General features: G+C 35.8%; 1 protein-coding gene across 9 annotated transcripts in view; it reads left to right on the forward strand.

Moving 5' to 3' along the window:
• LOC129001105 (protein Gawky-like) overlaps positions 1 to 22,566 on the forward strand; it is a 74,557-nt gene that overhangs the window by 23,066 nt on the left and 28,925 nt on the right. For 2 of the 9 annotated variants that reach the window (XM_054428286.1, XM_054428287.1), the window contains exons 1-14: positions 8,150 to 8,500; positions 11,228 to 11,341; positions 12,173 to 12,217; positions 12,550 to 12,622; positions 13,601 to 13,731; positions 14,349 to 14,489; positions 15,023 to 15,215; positions 15,720 to 15,910; positions 16,468 to 16,593; positions 17,000 to 17,108; positions 17,308 to 17,505; positions 17,678 to 17,852; positions 18,026 to 18,300; positions 18,911 to 19,055. In XM_054428286.1, coding sequence (XP_054284261.1) covers positions 11,273 to 11,341; positions 12,173 to 12,217; positions 12,550 to 12,622; positions 13,601 to 13,731; positions 14,349 to 14,489; positions 15,023 to 15,215; positions 15,720 to 15,910; positions 16,468 to 16,593; positions 17,000 to 17,108; positions 17,308 to 17,505; positions 17,678 to 17,852; positions 18,026 to 18,300; positions 18,911 to 19,055 — 1,871 coding nt within the window. In that variant the 5' untranslated portion in view covers positions 8,150 to 8,500; positions 11,228 to 11,272. Of the gene's footprint in view, positions 1 to 7,928; positions 7,947 to 8,137; positions 8,501 to 9,028; positions 9,046 to 11,227; positions 11,342 to 12,172; positions 12,218 to 12,549; positions 12,623 to 13,600; positions 13,732 to 14,348; positions 14,490 to 15,022; positions 15,216 to 15,719; positions 15,911 to 16,467; positions 16,594 to 16,999; positions 17,109 to 17,307; positions 17,506 to 17,677; positions 17,853 to 18,025; positions 18,301 to 18,910; positions 19,056 to 22,566 lie in introns of those variants that run through there. The other 7 variants (XM_054428284.1, XM_054428279.1, XM_054428282.1 and 4 more) reach the window with 6 other exon arrangements.

The following is a 22,566-nucleotide window of genomic DNA, read 5'->3' on the forward strand; positions in this document are numbered from 1 at the left end:
TTAGGTGGAATTTCTAACAATACTTCACCGTAATCAGCAGCAAACATACATAAGGAATTCCAGTTATTACAACAGACGCTCTGACAGCCCATCAACATAAGACCTGCAGACGGGTCAACGAATATGCTGAAAAAAATAACGAGATAAGTGAGTGTTAAAGTGACTATTTATATCCAGTCGTCATACGCCACGAGACATTCCGTCAGTGAATGGGAGGCCCACACAAGGGTGAAGATCGATAACGCGCTGCATTTGGAATGGAATAAATTGCACAGGTCCTCGAAAAGTACTAAATTCTCGAGTCCCGAAAAAGTCAAGTCCCCAAAATGTCTTATACACTTACATATATATGAATTTGAACGGATGGTGTTTTTGGCCTCTAGGGACTCAAAACGAAAAATTACATCGGTCCCGGGTCCAGGTGTTCCCATGAGTTATACGGTAATAGCTTATTCCCTATATGCGAAATTCGCTAAAAACCTAATAATTCTATAGAATAACAAGCTGTACCCGCTGGCTTTGCCCCGTTAAACTAATTAATTTTCAAGATTAGCTCGTTCGCATGGCTCAATCAAGTCCTGGTTGAAGTTCGTTCGCTACGCTCTCTCACCTTTAGGTTGGAGCTCGTTCGCTGAGCTCACTTGCCTTGGGGTTAACTCACCTCCAGGTTGAAGTTCGTTCGAAACGCTCACTCAGCTTTTGGTTGCAAATTAGCTGTTGTCATAAATTGTTAAATTGACACAGCTGTTATGATTCATTAATTCCTTTTAAATATGAAAAATCATAAGGTTAAGATGGGAAACTCCAGAGCCACTGGGGCGGAGCCCGAATGCCCGATCATAATAAAAACTACTTAGTTTTCCTATTTAATGCCCAAAGAATCGGTGTATCGAATTTCAGCCTCCTAGGTAAATGGGAAGTGGGAGAATTAGTGATGATGCGTGAGTGAGAGTGAGTGTGTCAGTGAGGGCTTTGCCTTTTATAAGTATACATAGCACATTCTACCAGTTGTTAGTTTAAACAAGTTATATTGGACTAAAACAAATCGATGATTACAAAGAATACTTTAAAAATAATTTGAACATCCTACTACTGTATTTTACTATGCACATTTAATTAAACTGCCATCCTCGTACCGAAGAATTAAATGTATCAATGGTCAGCATTACACATACATAGTATAAATAAGTCAACCATAAGTATGTATTTGAATTTTCTTCCAAATGCTGAATTTGTGTCACAAATACTGAATGTTACAGCTGTTATGTTAAGCAAATTATAATGTACTAAAAGCTAGCTAGAAGCATTGACTTATTGGAGAAGGTTAGCATCGGCTGCTAGACTTTTTAAAAACTAAAACTTAATTTATAAAAAACTGGGACAATAATTTTAAATTATGGCTTTGAAATTATCTAGTTCTCAAAATTGTCTTTCTTTCAACACAAAACTAATGAAAATCCATCGACTGGTTGATTCAGAATCGTGAAAAAACCCCATTTACGTTATAATAATATATATGATAGTTTGGACAGGTTTCAACCCTTCCGTGGCGTAATACATTACACAGTTTATATGTAGACTACATTATAACTCATAAAATAGTTCTACAATTAAATGGATCTCCTTTTACAAACGTATATAATAACCAGAAATGTTCAGATCGTCCTTGCGTGTATTTTATGCCACAAATTTTGACGAAAGGCTTTTCATTACATAAACTATACCTATTTACAGTGTTGACCAAACAGTTGGCAAGAAGCATTAATAAATAAGCTATGTACCAAATATGATAATTTTAGCTCTATTCTAATTATGACAAAACACGAAGTAACTAAAAGCGAGTTTTGTTGGTGTAGTAAGCGTTGCAGGAGGTCTACTTTACACTGAATCGACGTTCACTTTTATTGCTTTTGATCTTCCGACACTTTTGACTCAGCGAAACTGAACTTGTATTTTACCGTATTTCGTTATATTAATCCTGCTGTTGCATTAGGTCAAATTCCCAATAAGTCAATTGCTTTAACATAGACTAAACTTTTAGCCCGGACTGTACTATTTGACTTTCTGGGATTTTTGATCTACAGACACTGCAAACATTGTAGTTTTTGACCTAGCGGCACAGGTATAAATTATTTGATCTTCCGGGACTGTTGACTTTCAGCAACATTCCCGCCATAAGTACGGTAGAGCTGGGAGAGTTTGCAAACAATTCAAAAACATGTATACTATTATAACATGAGACATGTATATTACTTCATCTATGGTTCCGCATACAACCAACAACTTTCCACAGAACTACAAAATGCTGTGCTCGCTTGTTCGTTGAGTCTTTACAACAAAATGTCCTCGAAAGCACTAATTTATGGATTCGGTATGGAAATCTAAATTATTTATTTAGCTACATAATATTTAGGTATTGTTTAATATTGGTCTTTCAATATTTTGACAGGTTAGTGGTTGTGCAGTTTTGTGGGCTGTGGTAATAAAAAGTTACGGTTTCAAAGTTGTTTAAAAATTAAATTGAATTCTAGCTAAGCTAGAGATACATTTTCTCGTTACACCACAGGCAGCCCGATTATTACCGATGTAAACAGTTATATCAATCTTCATTTGACACTCTTCTTCCTAAACTTGGTTTGTTTTCAACAAATACATTAAACCCCTATTAACATATTATACACCAGCCGCCAATGATTATTTTCACAAAAATAAACTAATTAGGTAAATTTTAAGAAAGAGAGGGAAGGAAATTGTGATTCTAAAATGTCATGACTTGCTAGCACGTACTGGACTCATATCCTATCACTGAATAATGATTGCAGAATATAAATAAGTCTTAATATTTTTTTCCATCGGTAGAAATGAATTATTGTCATCGTTAATGTTGTTCGTCTATATCGTCTGTTACATTTTTGAAAACTATTGTTTACTGTTAGATTGTAAACAATTAGTTTTCCTACTCTACTTTGAAGAGGTTATCGAAGTTGGACGCAACTAAACTGATACACTGTTATCGCTAAAGTATAAGCCCATGGAATTTTCTTATTTCAATAAAACTCATCCATGATCTTCAGTTGTACCCTTGTCTAAACAAACCAGTGACCCTACCCTGTAGACGGTGTTAACATGGTTTGTGCTCTAAAACGTGTCCTCAAGTGTCCTCAGTAGTCGGAAGACGTGAAATAAGTTTAATGATGCACTTTGATCATTGCGATTAAGATTCGTTATTCTACGTTTCATGTGCTACAAAAATAAGTATTGATTAGACTAAGTATTATTACAAAGTCTGAAATATAAACACAACTGTATATTTTTAAATGTTATGATTGTATTTCTCTCGTAATCGCCTAATAATAGCATGAAAGTTACTGTAACCCTACATATTGTTCTTTAGCATTACTCCATTTCTATTGAAGAATCTCAATCACAACATTTAGACAAAACTTACAATCAGGCTGGTTATCTTTGGAGACTTTGACAGTGATAGTGATGTAGGTTACTATTTTATATTTTATGCATTGTTCCAATTATGATGTTGAACCCATCACCGTTCTTATTGAACATGCCAGTATGGTATTGTATGTCATTGGTTTATCGATACTGCGATTGAAGTTAACCTACTTAGCTGAGGACAAACATAAGACAGCATATGCACTTTTTGGTAAACTCCTGTCATTGCATCCATTATGTTCTAACCGTAAATCTACTATAGTCAGCTGATATACCACGAGCAACAGCTGATTTCTGCCACTGTTTGGGCGTCTTCCGTTTCCGCAATTATCGAGTGCGATCAGCTGGAAACGCCGGATATTGTAGCCTTCGTTTGACATCCTACAGCCAGCGTTGTATATAATATGTATGTAGAATATCGATTGGAAGGCAATGTTGAGCGTGCGTTTCTCCAAATAATAAGTTGTTCAGAGCTTTGGTTAAGTAAACATTTCATCACTATTTACTCCCGGAACTGTCTTAACTCCGGAGGTAAACTCAAAGTAATGTAAAAATTCGTGTGTTCAATGTAAAGTAGTGTTCCGAAACTCTGTTATAGAATATGACAACTATCGTGAAACAAATGTTTGTCAATATGTTAATACTAGTTAATGTAATAGCTGGATCTTAAGGCAGATATATCCCAATCCAAAACAAGAGACACGACCTAGTTACTTAAATTCACTCTTAACAGCGCTGAAATAATTTTTTAGTCATGTTTGTTGATTTCCTGTCCCATAAAAATCTAGCGCATAAAATCATGTTCAATAACTAACATTTTTATTTCTGTAATACTGTCACTACAGTTTGAATGGTGTATGTAGGGTAAAAACATAATTCGCGTTATTTTGTGATTGAATTGCTCAATTAAATTACCTGCGCCCTTGCAACAATTGATTGGATTAGACTTTTTCACCTAGGACACGCTCGAATAACTACGATTATGAACTGTTTACTATCACCCTATCTGGGGCGAAGGTCAAGGTGGCTTAGCTGAAGTGCGTGCAAAGTTATTTTTGGACTGATCCCACCCCCTACAACTGACCTGGCCCACCACTGGGGGGTTGTGTCGCGGTGGGGTGCCTGGGGACTTTTGCAGCCCCCTCCCCCCCCTAGAACTCGGTGTTGTTACTTGGGACCCCTGGATTCTTTTGTTTACAATGTCAGTGTGAAAACCACCAGCCGCCAGCCGCACGGGCTAAAAAGCCAAGTCCGGGAATGGACCCGAATGAAATAAAATTGTATTCTTGTGAATTTGTAAAACATTAATGAATTAGTAGACATGTTGTATTTGTATGCATCCGTTTTGAGCTCTACTCAAAGTTTTAAATTTTTAACATTTAGCAAATAGTGTATAATGATTGTAAATTAGTGTTATGAAAAATTATAGTGAAATCAAATACATTAGAGAATATCCTAAACATTAAATCATAAATGAAGATTGCTAAATGTACATCAACGTACTAGTAGGGATTGTTTACAAAGTTTTAAGCATTTTATAAAACATACATTACTAAGCATTCTTCGATATTTTTCTAATATATTTGGTTTATACTATTAAAATGATTAAAATTTTACATGGATTGATAAAACTATTCGTTTCCTGCGAGTAATGGTCATTATTTTTACATTCACTACATTCTTTGGTCATCAAGTATGTATTATATCTTCTGTTTTATCTACCATTCTTTAATTTTAGAATAGATGATTTTATCAACGTTCGATTATCAAACTTTAAATTCCTTTAACATATTTTTGGAGTTTTCCTATAATGCCTTCTAATTAGTCAGATAGTGAGTTGGGTTGAAAAACCCATTGTTACAAATATTGAAGGGAGGAACTACCAGATAAATTTTAGAACGAAGGCATTTACTTCTGCTTTTGGTCAATGATAACGTAATAGTTAAAACAAAGATTAAAGAGAGTAGACAACATTTTAGTCCATCTCACATCTTAAATCGATTAAACATATTCTATGAGTACACCTTCGTGTATAAATGCTGCGTAATACTTTAAATCAAGCAATTTGTTGATTAAAATTAACGCTTCAATAACAAATGTACTTATTTTAGTATGCTACATGGGAATGTTAAAAACTTCCCTTAGAGGAAAATAAATTTAAAATGATTTTTTTTGACATTTCTTACAATTATTTAAACCCCTTATTATACATGTATGGGCTGTTATACGGTGTTTTAAATGTCCCTGATCTAAACCCTGAATTCGAACATCTAACGACCATTCAATGAGTGAGCAGGCTAATGATTTAAAAAGATACACTACTCGGTAATACGTGCCACTGGCAGATGTACATTTTGTTTTAACTTACTGAAAAAAAACTATGCTCAGGACTTAAAATCGTACTCAGAATGTCAGGTCGTCAAGGGGTTGACAATAATCCAAGGCACATCGCAATTATTGTCAACTCCCTGACGACTGCCACTGTGTGTGCGTTGTTCAACGTGCCAACGTGCTGCATACAGGTTGCACGTAACTACACACCCATTTTCGTTTAGAAATATGAATGTATTAGCGAATTTCCCATACAGGGAACATACTATCACCGAAGGTCTCATGGCAAGATCTGGACCCAGGACCGATTTGATTTTTCGTTTTGAGGTCCTCATAGGCCAAAAACCCCAACAGTTCAAATTCATAAGGTTTTTATGCGTCTGATAACACTATAAAACGAGCGTAGACTTAGACGATGATTTTCGAGCCAGTATGCTGTATCTTTTTATCAAATTTGATTAATTGAAAATAAACGAGTTCGCGAACCAACTATTATTTATGGGGGGACTAGAAACATAAAATTTTGCAATTTCTTTCCAGACGGGTTTTTTAGATATTAAAAAACCAATAAATTTAGTAACCAATATTGTAAATATTCAATATTTAGTAAACCAATATTGAAGCGTTGTCATACGCTTAATGGTTAAGGAGAAATAAAAAAAAAACTGTTGATTTAAAATTCTTGTCATGTTATTCTTATAGAAAATAAGTTTACTGTTGTAACTAGCTTGTTCATGTACATATTATGATAAAATTTTGAAGTTTTATTTATTTAATTTCATTTTATACTTTAAGCATTTTTGAGCGGAGCGATTAAAGCTCTTTTATACTACAACACTCCTGCTTTATTTGTTTTATAAATACTCCTCCTACAGGTGAAGCGATCCGCACGAAATTTAGCTTAACCAGCTGGGATGGTATAAATCTGAAATGGTACAAATTGGACTACAGTGCTTTCCTTTGCGTCGATTTAATCTTTCACTTGAGTTACAAATCAATTGTTGTGTATCTGTTGGTTCGAAACTGGAACTGACTGTCCTTGTTCATCCATCTATATTATTAAAATAATTTGTTGGATTTTTGAATGCAGCAAATCTACCACTAAATATTTGTTTTATAGGTATGGGTATTAATTTAAATCTCTTATCCTCTATATGTTCATTTTGTGGGTTATTTGGACCCCGTGAAAGCCCTTCGTCCCTTCGGCTTGTAAAATGTCATAGTTTGTGCTGAGTTCTGTTGTCAATCATCTGAACTTTTCAAGTTTACATTTGTTTACATCAAAACAGATGGCATGGTACAATCTTTGACTATTAATCTGTATCCAATAGTCAATGGTACTGGTACAATTTTGCTTATATCCAGACGAAAACAGGGTTATCGTTACACGGTTACAGTAGTAAATTCAAGCTTCAAGTAAATGTTGTAATGTTATTTGTTTAAAATCTAAAGAAGAAAATGACACACGAAGTGACGCTGGCTGCTAGTTGGGCTAAATCAACCTGACTTTAAAAATGAAACAGCTGATTTTCGGTAACAAGCTACATAGCTACAAGAGGTATCAGATGTTTTATCTTCGATCTTAACTGTACTCCCTACCCATATTTGAGTTAAAATCCGGAAAGTGCCTTCCCTATCTCAATTACTTAATATAAAAAAATACTACCGTACACATTATTAAATAGGGGAGTTAAACATGATTTTATTACTCTTACTCTTACCAAATTACCTACAGTAAAATTTTACTGTATAGGCCTACCACAATCACATGTTTTATTAATCCTTAAGGACACGATAAAACGGTGTAAATGATACAGTATGCTAATCCAATCAAATGTACTGTTTTTATTAGATCAATTATCTTTGCCGCATCATTTCCTATTCAATCGGAATAGAGTGTGTTGAGCACGATTCTGGCCCAGGGTTGGTAAACAAACTGCTTAGTTCAATTAGGTGTTGCTTTGATAAATTATTCAGGATGAAAACAAGACCTAAGCATTGTTGACGATCAAGGGACTGGAAGGAGTCAGTTCACGAGTTCAGTTCGGCCTGGGCCAAAATAACACCGCCCGCCCCCCGTGCGTAGGGGGGAGGGCGAGCACAGGGCGAACCAGCCTGTATGAACTCAACGCCACGTTCCGATCAATATACCAGGCTCCCTCAAGGTAATAAAATATTTCTTTAGCGATTTTGCCTATATACAATATAAGTATGGGTTTTAAAATAATTCTATGCAGATTTTGGAGTTAATAACATCGATTTCTCTTTTCCTCTCTCACTATTTGAGCGTTTTTACGATTATAAACAGGCGGCTCGTTTGGAAAGCGGGGAGTAGGAGCAGTGACGGGAACAGCCGAGCAGACAAGTCGCGGATAGGACGATGTCCTATGAGACGGGACAACTCCGATTTGGCTTCTACGTTCAGCCATCAAGAGTTGTAAGTGATAATTTCCTGTTTTCGTCGGAGGTGTTCAATATGTAATATTTTGTGCCATATCTATAGTGTTTTCTCCACAATTAGTTCTCAGCGAAGTGCAATTCTTTCTTGTGTTCGTGAACTGGTAATTCTGGCTGTGTTTGTTATTGTAGGTGAAATTCGTAGTGTAGGCAGTAGCCTAAATTTACTATGTGCGTTTCAGTTTCGCAATCTTTCTAAAAAAATGCTGTGACTTTGTTGTATGAAACTCTCCAACATAAACTTATCTTCTCGGCGGATGAGGTATTTACGATTGCAGCGTTTCGTTTTCTGCTATATTGTGGTGTTTTGTTGCCCGACATTGCCCCCTCCCCCCACCTCACCATTACCTACGCCTCAAGGAATATTTTTGTATTTCATTACTTTTCTGTAGATTGTTGCTTATAAAATTATGGGTTGCTATTTTTATGTTGTGTTCATCATTGATATCTATTGGATCAAATTTTCTTTGATTAGGCCTAAGTTAAGTTTTCCTAGCGATCGTAAATAGGTCTAATTTAGTTTCTTTCCCTTATTCTGACTCCCGTAGTGCGAGGCCAAACCGTGTTGGATTGGATGGAACATTGGAACAGTCCATTAGATTTCATCAACGCATAGGCTATTTTAGTTGGTATATTTTATTCTTTCATAGTCCCTTTCAACTTACGTCGCATTTTGTAATTTATTTTTAGTTAAATTTTATATTAATTCAGGCCTAATTAACTTAGTTGTGTCATCATGCCTGTTACAGTAATTAACTTAACTTGTATTTCTTAGTTGCATGGAAATCAACTAGGGTTTAAATTAAGGTACGGTAACTTAGGCTACCTAAATTTTTTTTTAGGATTTTAGACCTATTATAATTTATACGTTTACTTAACAAATTTAAGAAATTAAGGTACATCACCTCATTGTAAGCTTTAAAGCAGTTCATGCATAAGTTTAGCCTATTTCAGTTTTAGGATAGGCCTATAACTTAAGTTAACTTATAAGTTAGTTAAGATCGGAGAAGAGAAAGTATAACTTAACTTAAGTTAAACGCCAAAGCGCACTGTAAAAGAGTGGCAGGCGACTCTTACTTAGCCTACTTACTTACTCCTTCTTCATCTTTTACCCAAAAAAGGGATAGATTGCGTCTCGATAAAAAAAATAGAACAAGTTTTGGGCCATTCCTTGTCAAGTCTTTCAGGGGTTGTCACCCACTCCACCAGTCACAGATTTTTATGAAAATTAGTAGGCCTACACATAGGCCTAGTAGTTGCATTTAGCTAAAATTTCAGTTTGTTCTGTCAAACGGTTCCAGAGATAACTGTAATGGCTATTCAAAGTTTGGAGCTTTAGTTTCTGAGACGTCCTAACATAAATAACATAGCCCATTAACATCTAGCCTATATCATCTTTCATATATTCTCGTCTTTCATCCTCACACCTTAATTTTTTTAGCATGCTCTGGTTTCATTTAGTAGTTCCCCTAACCAATGGTATCCAGTTCTATCATTGGATTGATATATTATCACAGTTTATCAAATTATCACTTCCCCTAATGATTCAACAATTGTTTTTGTGCGTACAGTCATTTAGTCTCTAGGCCTATACACACCAAACAAAAGAGAGCTATTCATCTAATGATGAAACTGCAAAGAAAACAATCAGCTAAGAGATATTTTAAGGAATTACAAATCCTAACGGTGTATAGTCTGTATAAGTTATATGAAGCATCTGTCCATGCAAAACAAATTCAATTGTCATCCACTTCAAACAATACCGGTGACTATAACACTAGGTTTAAAATTAACCTACCCTGACATAAATTGGAATTTTTCAAAAAGAAAACTTATTATTCAGGTTTAATTTTTTTGCAACACCTGCTGGCTTATATAAAGACGGAAGACAATTTGAATAAATTTAAAAGAACACTAAAAGACTTTTTAATTAAATTTCCAATTTATTCCATAGAAGAATTTTTTTAAATAAAAATTAGTAGCTTACATAATTTGAACTCCATAGCAAAATTAGGGGAACAATTTAAATTTTCACAATGATTAGTAGTAGGTAATACTTTTTCTTTTCTGTGTATATTTTTACCTAAGCCCGGAAATTGGGTATATGCTTTTTTATTTTATTTTAATAACTGCTAATGTTATTGTGATTGCCATAGTGTTATATTTTTAATATATTCAATTAGAAATTCTTCACTTATCTTAATAGTATATTTTAAGCACTTTGTAATATGTAGATATATGTATTTATAGCCTATTTGACTCTATTCAATACATGTTATTTTATGTATAATGAATAAAGAATGATTTGATTTGATTTGATATCTCAGAACTCTTGCTCGAGAATTGTCCATATACAGTAGGCCTACATTAAATTTGTGGTCAGTCCTAGTCTACGTTATGTTACTGGATTTACACCAGGTGTTCCTTTGAAACCAATTAGGCCTACTTTAGTTAAGTACACATCAAGCCAAGGCCAGTCCCTATCTTAAATGTTGTTTTTTTTTAAGCATGTTTAGGCTTGCATTGCTGGGAAGTGGGACTGCGAGGGTAAAGACGATTTTAAACAAAACCCTTGCACTAGGAAACAGATGTACAAAACAAATAAATGTTTAATAAACAGTAAGGTTATTCTTTGCCAGTACTGACTACTACATCAGTAAATATCACTACTTTGAAAATTAAATCAATTAAATAATTATATATTATACTGTATTTTAGCTGTAAAAAGCTTTAAAAACTACGCCCGCTATGTTCTGCAAGCACATGAAATATTTATAGCACAGGTTTTTCATATTAAACTGTTTAAATTAGGCCTATGCGATATTTTAAACAAACTACGCTTTACTATTGTCAGATAATATTACCCACATTATCTTGCGGCATCCAGACCAAGTACAATAACGCCAGCGCTGTAGAGATATTGTTCTTAAACTTTACAACTTTGTTGGTTTTAGGCCATGATGACTTATAAATAATTTATTTGTTACAGATAACGGTTTCTATGCATCACCTGCCAAAGAAGTATTGAAATCCAATGTTTCCAAACGAATCTAGTTCAGACGAGTTCACTTCTAAAACTAATGCCTTTGTACAAAAAATTAAGGTAGGCCAAATGATATTAGGTTTTCCTGAAATAGCTTGTCATAGTTTAAGTAGCCTAGTATTAATGTTGCACTTAATAAGTACAGTAAAGTGCATTAAAAAAGGCCAACTCAGCATCAAGCCTGACTTAAATGTGGTTAGAAATTTAGGTCTAGGAAATAATAACAACTACCAATACCGGTAGGCCTACATACTATATTGTAGAAACAAATTTAAAAACTATTAAAGTGTACCGTAGTTTGAACTTGAACTGTGTGCTGTTAGTGTGGTAGACCTGTCTGATCACTGGCCAAGCATTTTCTCTCTGGGTTGGAGAGTGCACTGTTGATTGAGTATTTAAACCCCATTCAGGCTACTGATCAGATAGGCCTATAGTGTACAACTCGTTCAGAGCTTAAGTTACATGTCTGTGACAGAAATTGGTTAGAGAGGCCCATCTGAAATAAACGGTGGACTACTAAAGTCGAAGTTGACGGGACGAATACATTCTTTTGTGTGGTACAAGACAAAAACAAGATGTTTTGCTACTTTATTACTGTTTGTGTATGCACAGGTGTCCATTAAAAACTTGTCTTCAAATTAAAAATAAAATGTTAAAGGAGCTTGAATCAATAAAAAATCCACAGGTTTAAAGGGTTGAGGCTTGAATAACCTTCCCTGTCCAGAGATGTCCAAGAACAATGTTCTGCATTAGATAAGTTAAATCACTGATTCTAAATTAATTTGTACTATACTGTAGTGTAATAAAAATTACTGAGGGTATCTGCATAAAAAAAAACCTCCACTAAAACTTTATTTGAAATTTTATCTTAAATAACTTTAACTTTTGCAGGAGGTGCAGCATAACAATCCTACCGACCAAGTGCCTGAATTGAGGGTAAGAACTAATTTTAAAATTCAATTGAGGTTTTAACTTTCAACAATTATAATATTAAACTTACTTTTGTGTAGGTCTCTATCTTAAATTTTTGTGGACATTGCGGTTGATGATTTTTGATCCTTGAAAGATGGGTAGTGTTTTGATGGATTTTAAAGTTGATATCTTGTCACAAGCTTAAGTCATTTTATTAATAAATTTAATCTGTAAAAAAACCAATAGTAAATATTTTAAAACCGATGTTTGTACGCTTGAAGAGCTTGCTACTCAATTTATAAAGCAATTTTGTTTACTCGATAATATAGGCCTAATAGCATTTCCACACTTTCCAGGACACAATCGACTGCAGAGCAGATAATGCAATGAAGACTGCACCGAAACCCATCTTCCCGACTTCGCCTAATGGTATGTTTACAGTATGTTACTTTAAAGAATGACTGCAATATCAGGAAATTTAATAATTAAACTGGTGTCGGTTGCCTAATCTTTTAACTAAATAGTTAATAAACATTTTTTTCCTTAAGAAATATTTTAAGCAATTTTAATATTTAATTCTCTTTTGATTGACAGTTGCATACACTATTTTTATGCTATAAAATCTAAGCATACACTTTTATATAGCTATACTCCAAGGTGAAATTCTCTCTGCAATTTTAGATAGTTATGCCCTGATTTATTCTTGCTGACAACCTCCATGTAATTTAATTTTATTAGGCTAGCCTAGTTTGTAATTATTGATTATATATCAGCAACTTCTAAACTTGATTTTCTGTATTTAATTGATAGGCTAACTCAGGGAGTGGGAAATCCATTAATAAGAGGCAGCAGCCAGTCTATGAATAAATTCATTAAACCATTTTTTTTTTTCAAAATTTGTTAGCCTATTTGTATTGACAGGTCAGCCAAATTTTTCATTTTATATAGGCCTAGAGGTTTGCTGCTGTAGTTCCCTTATTTCTTCCCAAATATATTGTTCAAACAATATTATCAGGAGTGTAGGCTATACCGGTACTTAGAACTTTCCTAAAAAAAAATTCACCCCCAATTTTTTGGCATTTATTCTTTATAAGCTATGACGTATTTAGATTTGGCACAATTTATAAAAAATCCCAGAAAATGAGTTGTTAAGTTGATTCAAATTAAAATTCCATCACTGAAACTTTCTTCATGTCACTATTCATTTTAGCAACGTTGAAGATGTGATATGGATCGTCTATTTCTCGGCAAACTTTTCTGGCTCACAATGAAACAAAGATAACCGATGCACATGTTAGTGAGATGATATAGTCTAATGCACAGATTTGTTGCTATTTAGCTGACAGTAGAGTAAGATTTTAGTGGTTAGAATTGGTTGTACTAATACTCTAATGATGTTTGTCACAGGCTGTGAGCCGCGTGGCGAGTGTCGGGCGGGGGGAGATGGGGGCGGAGCTGGCCCCCTCCTCACCCTTCCCTCTTTGTCTGTGATATCCAGCTCACCCCTACAGGAGCCTACCCCTCCGTCCGTTACACAGGTAAAATACCACACAATCTCTCTCAGATAACCTAAATAAGCTAAATCATGGATTCCCACTTGAATCATAGGTTTCAAAAGATTAGGGTCAGATGTTTAATTAGCTGTTCACACCATTCTATCAATAAGCACCTATGGTAGGCTATAGTATGATAAAGTTTTTTAGTTATATTTTTTAAGCTTACAGAGTGCTTTACTATGTGAGTTGATGGGGCTTTAATATTTTCAGTTTATTTGTAAAATTTATCCTTTCAGTAGTAAAGTACGTTATATATCAAATTCCAACCATCTCAGTTTTATTCTTTGGTCCTTGAATTACTTTACAATTGTAATATTTTGGGGGATTTACATTTTGATCAACAATAGACCTAATTGGTATTTGACTTCACGAATAATTAAGTATAGTATGGTTTAATACAGCAAAACCAATGTTTACTCTATAGTCTATACATGGATGGCTTAAACTGAGTGTTTAAACGGACCAAAGGAGTGTTAGTAGGTATTGATCAGCTATTTTGTTGTCCGGCTTGTTGGTCATACCTCTAGATATTAGGCTACCCTAAAGTAGCTGTGATGTATTGTTGTATAATCTCTTGTGTTGTTTGTTTGTTGCTGCAGAGCTCCGAATCAAGTGTTGTCGACCTGATCGACGGTGCTCTAGCTCTCCCCTGTAATGTTAAGGTTAGCTGTAAGTCTACACTGGGGAGTCTGACTCCCCATTACATTCCAGAACATTCGTACGCAGTGGCCTCTTACAAGGTAAGCACTGAGCAGACCATAAAACAGTATTAATACCTATATCTGGTTATGCACCGTGTAAACAAATGTTGGTTGACAGTATAATAAAAAGTGACACTTTTGTCACTGTAAGGATATTGCCAATGTAGTTAATCATCAAGTATACTTCTAAAATATTGTTTATTGACATAAATATTTCTGTTCTTTTTGGTTAAGTGTTAAAGAATTGTTGCCGTAACATTCCCTTTCTAGATAAATAGGGTAATTAAAAAAAATATCTGCTTTGTTTGCCTACTTTGCCATTGTCGCTGGATTCTGTAAAATAAGTTTGAATTTTTTTTGTGTTGGCCTATATAGCAATATTCTTCTTTCATATTTTTCACCTTGGCACAATATCACTTATTTGACAATGGAACAATAAAACTAGGTTAGTAGTTTAAATGTGTGTACCAAGTCGCAAGTATTTCTTCGTGCTGAATGATTTGTATTTATATTGCATCTAGTCTTTTCTAAACTCTTAGTCCTGTTGTCGACTCTAATGTTTGTTTTATCAGGCTCGGTGGGGCATCCCCCGGTCACTGCGGTTGGCTGGTGGCGGTGAAACAGCCACAGCCACACCCGGATGGAACAACAACAACACGAACAACGGAAACTCGGGCTTCAACAACGCGGCGACTGGTGGCAGCGGCCCAGCGCCTTACAACAACAACGGCAACAACACTAGTCCTCAGCAGAACTCAACCACTGGTGAGAGATGATAAATAATGTATGTTGATGGTTTTAGTATTAATACAGAATGTGGACAGTTTGTTCACATAAGATGTATGCTCGTTGTCTACTGGGTTGGACTGTGTCATTGAGCTGTGTTTGGCCAACGTTTCAGAGACATTGCAGTTGTCCAACATCAAAGTGCAGATATATTAGTGAAGGCATTGCACTAACTACTCCTTGATGGCAGCCTTTCTTTGTAACGTCAGCATTTAAACACAGCTTAACCACACATCCAACGTAGAAGATGAGCATGCATCTTGATTTTGGAATCTTTAAAACATTAACCAATACCCACCATTTTATAGCAAAAATGTTTAAAAACTAAAATTACAGATATAGTTGAAAAAACTTTTTTATTATATAAAAACAACTTTTTGTGCTACACTTTGTTTGGTGTAGGAAAAGATGATTCATCAGCCTGGTCATAATCTTTTTCAGTTTACATCTGATATTAGTGAATTAATTGGATACCTCTTACAGGTAACACAGGTTTAAAACAGCCAGCCAACACAACACCTTGCAGCCAGGCTGCACCCACATCACAACCAGCCACGTCCACGCAACAAACAACACCAGTCACATCAAACAGCCAGGCGCAACAACCAGCCACTTCTAGTAGCCAAGCACAGAACGGCAACGCAGGGGCTACATGGGCCCAGGCAGCTGGCAAGGTAAACCTACCTAATAACGCATTGCATTTAAAACACCTTTCATAATGTTTCCACCTATTACTGCTAGGTGCGCTGATTGCACACTGTTGCAAAAACAGAAATAGATATATGCCTCCTCAGTGAATATCCAACTGCGACAGCGTAGTGTTGTGCTGTCCATTGTTGCAATTTTCAAGTTGAAAATGTACGCTGCAATTAAAAATGCAGTTAGGTTTCTTGTGCGGTCTGTTATATGGTTTTTGTCAAAAAACTTAAAACCCACAGAAAACTACTGTTAGCCTATGTTTGTGAAGTTGATGAAAACAAAACATTGAATTAATTTACTTGACTATATTTACGTACACATTCAGTTTGCACAACATGTATTTCATGACAATATATTCATTCACTTAACACAATACTGCAAAAGAGATTTCCGCTGAACTTAATATTGCAAAGAATTACGCCCACACTTTGAACAATAATATCCTGTTATATAACTGTTTTGATCAATCCAAATGTCAGTAAATTCTGTAACGATGATGTGCTCAGTAAAGTGAATGTGATTGGTTTGTCAGGGTCTTCCACCCACGTCAGCGGCCGCAACCAACTCAGTAGCTCCTGCTTCTCAGTCCACCAAACAACAGCTGGAGCAACTCAACAACATGCGAGAGGCGCTGTTCAGTCAGGACGGCTGGGGCGCTGTGAGTATACATATTACAAACTGTTTCTGTTTCTACTACATTTGATTTTTTCAGAATATTGTAGAATAATAACCCCGTTTTAATTTTCAGTGAAATTCTTGCTCTTACTTTTTCTAATGACCGTCATCCCATTTTGGCTCTCCTTACTATTGTCCTCATTGTTCTCAAGTTGTTTCCCTTTATTTTGGCCTAATAGTTATATTAATTTATATTTAGTTAAGTTTATTTAGCTTATAAGTTTCAAGCTAAATTCAAGGTGAAGGAAGTTAACAAAATCAAAGATTTTAAATAAGAAAATACATATACAAAGTTCTAAATGTTTGGATTAACTTTTGTTGTGGTTTACTTTGGTGAGTTGCCTGTAAGTAACATTTGGCGATAACACTGTTTTTTGTTGTGTTGACAGCATGTAAATCAAGACAGCGGATGGGATATTCCCTCCAGTCCAGAACCGGGACAAAAGGACAGCACAGGAGCGCCTCTTCCACCAGTTTGGAAACCCAATGTCAACAACGGTAAGGGGCTTGTCAACGTTGAGATTAACTGTTATTGTTCTATATATTTAGTAATTTCTTTCATTTCAAATATTTTTTTATTTCTTAAACACCCTATTAGAGTGGGAAGATCACAAATACGATCTTAGGCTTTAAATTTAATACAGCTTTGATTTCATTGTAAGCATTTCACATTTGTTAAAAATGTTTTTGATTGCAGGAACGGACTTATGGGAACAGAACTTGAGGAATGGAGGTCAGCCACCACCTCGGGTGGAGAAGACTACGCCGTGGGGCTCTCACACTCCTGCCAGTAACATCGGCGGCACCTGGGGTGTGGATGACGACTGTCCAGACAACGGCAATATGTGGAACCCTCAGGCACAATGGCCAGGACCCAACCAGCCAATATGGCCTGGTGAGTCACATTGCAATATCCAGAAATATATTGTGTAAATATTTTGCAAGGCTTGGAGGTGAAAATGAATTTAAGTATAAGAATCTTAAAAACATTTTAGTTGATATAATCCTCATTATAAAGCGTAACTTGTACCGACAATTCAAAATTAACTATTGACTCTGTTTGCTAGGTGGTGCAAATGGTCCCAAAAAGGAAGGAGAGTGGGGGGCGGGGGCTGCTGCCGGTTCTAACTGGGGTGACCCCATGAGAGCGTCAATGGACCCCAGAGATCCCATGGCTAGGGACCCTCGTGGATCAATAGTGGACCAACGAGACCCCATGAGAGGAGTCATGGACCAGCACAGGTTAGTTACTCTGTCCTCTGTATAAAAAAAAGTTTACAGTTACAGATTGTTAAACATACTTATGTGCTTGTCTTGTATCAACATCTGTTTTATTTTATTGTAGGTATTGTTGTGGAAAGAGCAATATTCTTGTTGGATGAGATAGGTGATCAGTAAAGTTTTTGACATTGCAGAGGCATGGTGGGTGGTGACATGGTTATGAGAGGTGATCCAGCCATGCGAGGTATTAGCGGCAGACTGAACGGAGGGGCAACGGAAGGTATGTGGGGCCCTGGGCCTCATCACATGCCTCCTGCTAAGCCCTGGCCTGCGGGACCTCCACCTAGCAAGGATAAATCCAATGGCTGGGAAGAGCCGAGTCCACCACAGCAGCGACGAAATATTCCTGGCTACGATGATGGCACAAGTCTTTGGGGCAGTGGGCAACAGCGTGCAGCTGCTATGCAGGGTGAGTAAGAGTATACAATCTTCAAACAATTAGGCCCCATTTTTGTATGACCTTTACAAAAAGCAATCCAATTTTCATCCTGGCACCTCTTGTAAAAAATTGTTTTCCAGCTCTAGTAGTTGACAAGTCTATTGTAGTGATGTGTGATTGCATGCGAAATATAATTATCATATGATGCGAGTGCCCTAGCGCAATCTTGCTGCTACGCAATAAACAAATAACTCATATTTGTCTCATAAGATTGAGCTCTTCACTGTTTCCTTTGTTATAGAAGCAATTCACATTTCATACCGCTCATTTTTAAACTCTCTGTTTATAACTACTTTAGTACTTTTAATGGTAAAAATTCTTAGATGCGAATCACTAACTTAGAAGTTGTTAAATTATCAGAACAAGTTTAAGCTTGAAACAACAACACTGAGATGTAACTAAAGCATCATTTTGAACAAATTTGTTCTTTTTTAAAGAAGTTTTGGAAAGATCGCTATTTTCAAGCAATTTTTCGACCGCACATCACTAGTCTGGGGTGGTATTTGCATTTAATTATGCCTCGTGAAATAATTTTAAGAAACCAGTTATTGTGTCATAAAATCAAATGTGTGGTTTGCAGCGGCTGCTGGACAGAAGAACCCTGTATCCCACTGGAAGGAGCTTCCTCCCGCTGGCATGGGCAGAGGCATGCCCCCGGGAATGCCTCAGAACCGCATGCCTAATGACATAAAAGGAAACAACCCACTATGGCCCCATCCTGCAAGGTCAGTTTTATTGGTTTAGAATTAATTTAACTGTCAAAACCCCTAGTCTTATGGATGATTTAGTTTTTCAGAGAAGCAAACAATTCAACCAACCCTACCTTAAGCATCAAATTTCTTCATTCTTCAGCTTAGGGTACAATTAGTCATCTATTGAAAACAACACATATTAGTTTAATTTGTATCAACGTTCAGTCCCTTGGTACTCAAAAAAGTAACCACTCATGGCTTACGATCTTTAGGTTAAGTCAGGTAGCATATGTAGGCTATATGCCTTTAAATTCTGTGAGTATTGGCTGGTTGTTTAATTGATATTATACCCGACCTTGATTGAACCCAATCATTTCAGCATGGCAGTAAACTTGTTAGATGCTTCAAAATGTAAATACAGTATAGAACCTCTTTAATCCGAACTAATTGGGACCAGGGGTAGTTCGGTCTATTGAATAGTTCGGATTACAGAACATTTTGTTGTTTTTACATAACAATAGCTAAAACATGGCTAAAATTGATCAAAATTATTTTGGGAAAAGTGAAAAAATGTTTTATAAAGTAAAATACAGTGTTCATTTAACACAGTAGTAAACATGGTGAATAAACAGTACTGTAAATTAAATACAGTATACAATAAAGAATTGCTGTACTGTGTATAGAGTACAGCAATGAGGGGTTCGGATTAGTGGACGTTCTACTGTATTTACTCTTTACCAGCAAACTACGCCTCTAAAAGTATTTGGAATGATGAATTTCAAGCACATGCGCGTCATCTGAAGGCTTATATTCAGTTACTATTCAGTGTTCTACTGGATTTTAATTGTAGTGTTTGTCTGAATGATCATAAATGTGCTTCTGACCAGCAATAGGTACTTACAGATTAAAGTAACTTCAAAATTCTGTTGTACTGTAGGCCCTATTCAAAGTCCTTTTATATCTGCTGTACTGTAGGCCCTATTCAAAGTCCTTTTAATTAGGTACCAAAACTAGTCCTAGCCTCTGTTGTAAGTACGAGACATTCTAAAAGGAACTTAGTATAGTCTGAGTATGTTTAAATTCCTTCTTTTAGCAATAACTAACACGTTGCCAAATTCTTAAACTCAAATTAGGCAAATCAAATTATTTGGAATGATGAATTTCAAGCACATGCGCGTTTTTACAACTTAGGGGAAATTCCTTAAAAAATATTAAATATTCCCTTCAGGTTCTAACGAGTAATTAAAATAAAAACCTCTTTTATTCACTTACTAAAAGAAACTGTATTCTTAAGAATTTTTAACATCACCAACTACCTTTGTTTACAAATCAGAATGATAATTCAAACATATGAACATATGTTAGTTCCACACAGTACAGTAATTAATTAAACCAAAGTCTTTTAAATTGTGGGTATGAAACCAAAGTCTATTAAATTCAATTCGTAACACACTCCCCACCTTTGTAAATTGAAGAGTTCGACAACAATTTACAAACACTTAATTCATAAAATCAGTAAACTCACAATTCGTATAAAACCATTCGTAAGTTCATTCTTGTTATCACGGTCATGAGTCAAGGGACGGCTGTTCATAAGATAGTCACACAACACAGTGAGGCTCGTCCTAAGTTTTTCTTAAGAAGGTCCTTATCAACCGCTCCCAATATCCTCCCCACCATGGTGCAGCGGGAGCATTAAATTTCCACTTTATTCGTTGAATACTGCATTCCTCTTCAATTTTGATCCAATCTAAATCATTGAATGCGTTGTCAAGTCCAACAAAATTCATCCCATTATCTGATTGTATAATCTTCGGTCTTCCTCTTCTTGATATGAAGCGTCTGAGCGCTTGTATTAGGGCAGACGTACTCAGAGAAGTCAGGATCTCTAGGTGTACATTAATATTATTTGTCTCATCTTCGGGAACTTTCTCGATCGATTCAAGCTTAAGCCATGAATCAAACACAGAATCGTAATCATCGTACTTACCAATAAGTTTCAGTTTTTTGGTAGTTGAACAAAGTCTCTTTTCTCCAACATATTTATTGTCCTCTAGTACAGGCTGTCCTTCACTCCAAGGAAGTTTGACAACATATCTCCCAGAATCTTCTTGTTGGACAGTATTTTCAAAAAAACTCAGCTACTTGACTATCATTTTCACTCTGAAGTTTTTTCGTACCAGGGTCCTTAATTCCTAAAAGTTCAGGTTCCCAAAAGTGGGAGAGATTAACTTGATTTGTAAGAGTCAATAACATCGAAGAAGTCATTCTAGTTTCACTGTCTGATTCAGATTCACCAACTAGTGTCCATCCTAGTTTTGTTTTCACAGCAGCCAAATCATTACCTACTTTTACATACTCCGATGTAATCAATTTAGGCCAACTGTCAGCTCCAAGAAGCAACTGTATATCACTTACTTCTTCTGAGGATTCACAAAAGTCCGACAAAATAACACCTTTTGATTTGAGATTTTCATATATTCTGACGTCTGACACTTTAGGTATGAATCCGCAGATACAAGGTGTGTCCAAAACTTTGAAATCCTCATTAAAACCATCAGATGTGGATTGAAGTTTTACAGAATAAACTCCATGAGACCTTAAATTTGTTTTCTGTCCCCCAAACAACTCTTGACTCGTTACAGTTTTACCTATTCTCTTCAGTTTTAAATCAGTCACACAAGATTTCAAAATATAACTTTTTTGGCTTCCAGAGTCAATCAACGCACGAACTGTGTGTTCTTGGGTTCCCACGACGATTTTCACAAGAAGCGTGCTTAGGTAAACCACTGTTGATTTACTAGTACTCGACACTAATGCCTGACTTGTACTATCCTCAGAAATAGTTTTCTGTTCATCAGATTTTTCAGTTTCATTTAAGGAAAGGGTAGTTTTCTTTTGTAGATCTTCACACATAATCGGATAGTGTTTTCTTAAACAAGCTGCACACTTTACCATAGCTTTACAGGAATTACTCATGTGTCGACCTTTTAAACACTTGAAACAAGATCCTTTCTTCTTTAAAATATCTTTTCGCTCAAGAAGAGTCATATCCAAAGCTTTCACACAATCTTGAGATCTATGGTTTTTATCACAAAACACACAAGTCAATGAATAAGTACCTTCTGTTGTCGATACAAATGCCGCCGCCGAAGGCAGTTTCTCTAAAGGCTTCCGATTGTTTTGTTTCTCAAAACCTTTATTTTTTTTGATAGAAGATCCCCACAAATCTTCAGAGGAACTTGAAGGATGTTTTACATTGTGTTTGGTACTTGCAATTCCAAACCCTTCCAATGCCATAGATACTTTTTGTTCTCCCTCTACCTCGTTTTTAAGGAACGTCAACAGATTCTCCAGAACTTCTTTAGATGAACTTTCATGATTGTTATAGTTATGGTTCATTGTTCGCTGCCAAAGTTTGAGGACGTCTTCGGGCAGACTTGATGTTACCATTGGAAATAGCAGTGAGGCACAATGCTCTGAAATCACTCCCAGTGCATTAAGATTCCTTAAGTGTGACTGGATCTTGTCGTAAAGAACCGAC

Source organism: Macrosteles quadrilineatus, unplaced genomic scaffold, assembly GCF_028750875.1.
Source record: "Macrosteles quadrilineatus isolate MER2022 unplaced genomic scaffold, UCM_ALF_1.0 Scaffold_8__2_contigs__length_117827958, whole genome shotgun sequence".
NCBI classification, from domain to species: Eukaryota; Metazoa; Arthropoda; class Insecta; order Hemiptera; family Cicadellidae; genus Macrosteles; species Macrosteles quadrilineatus.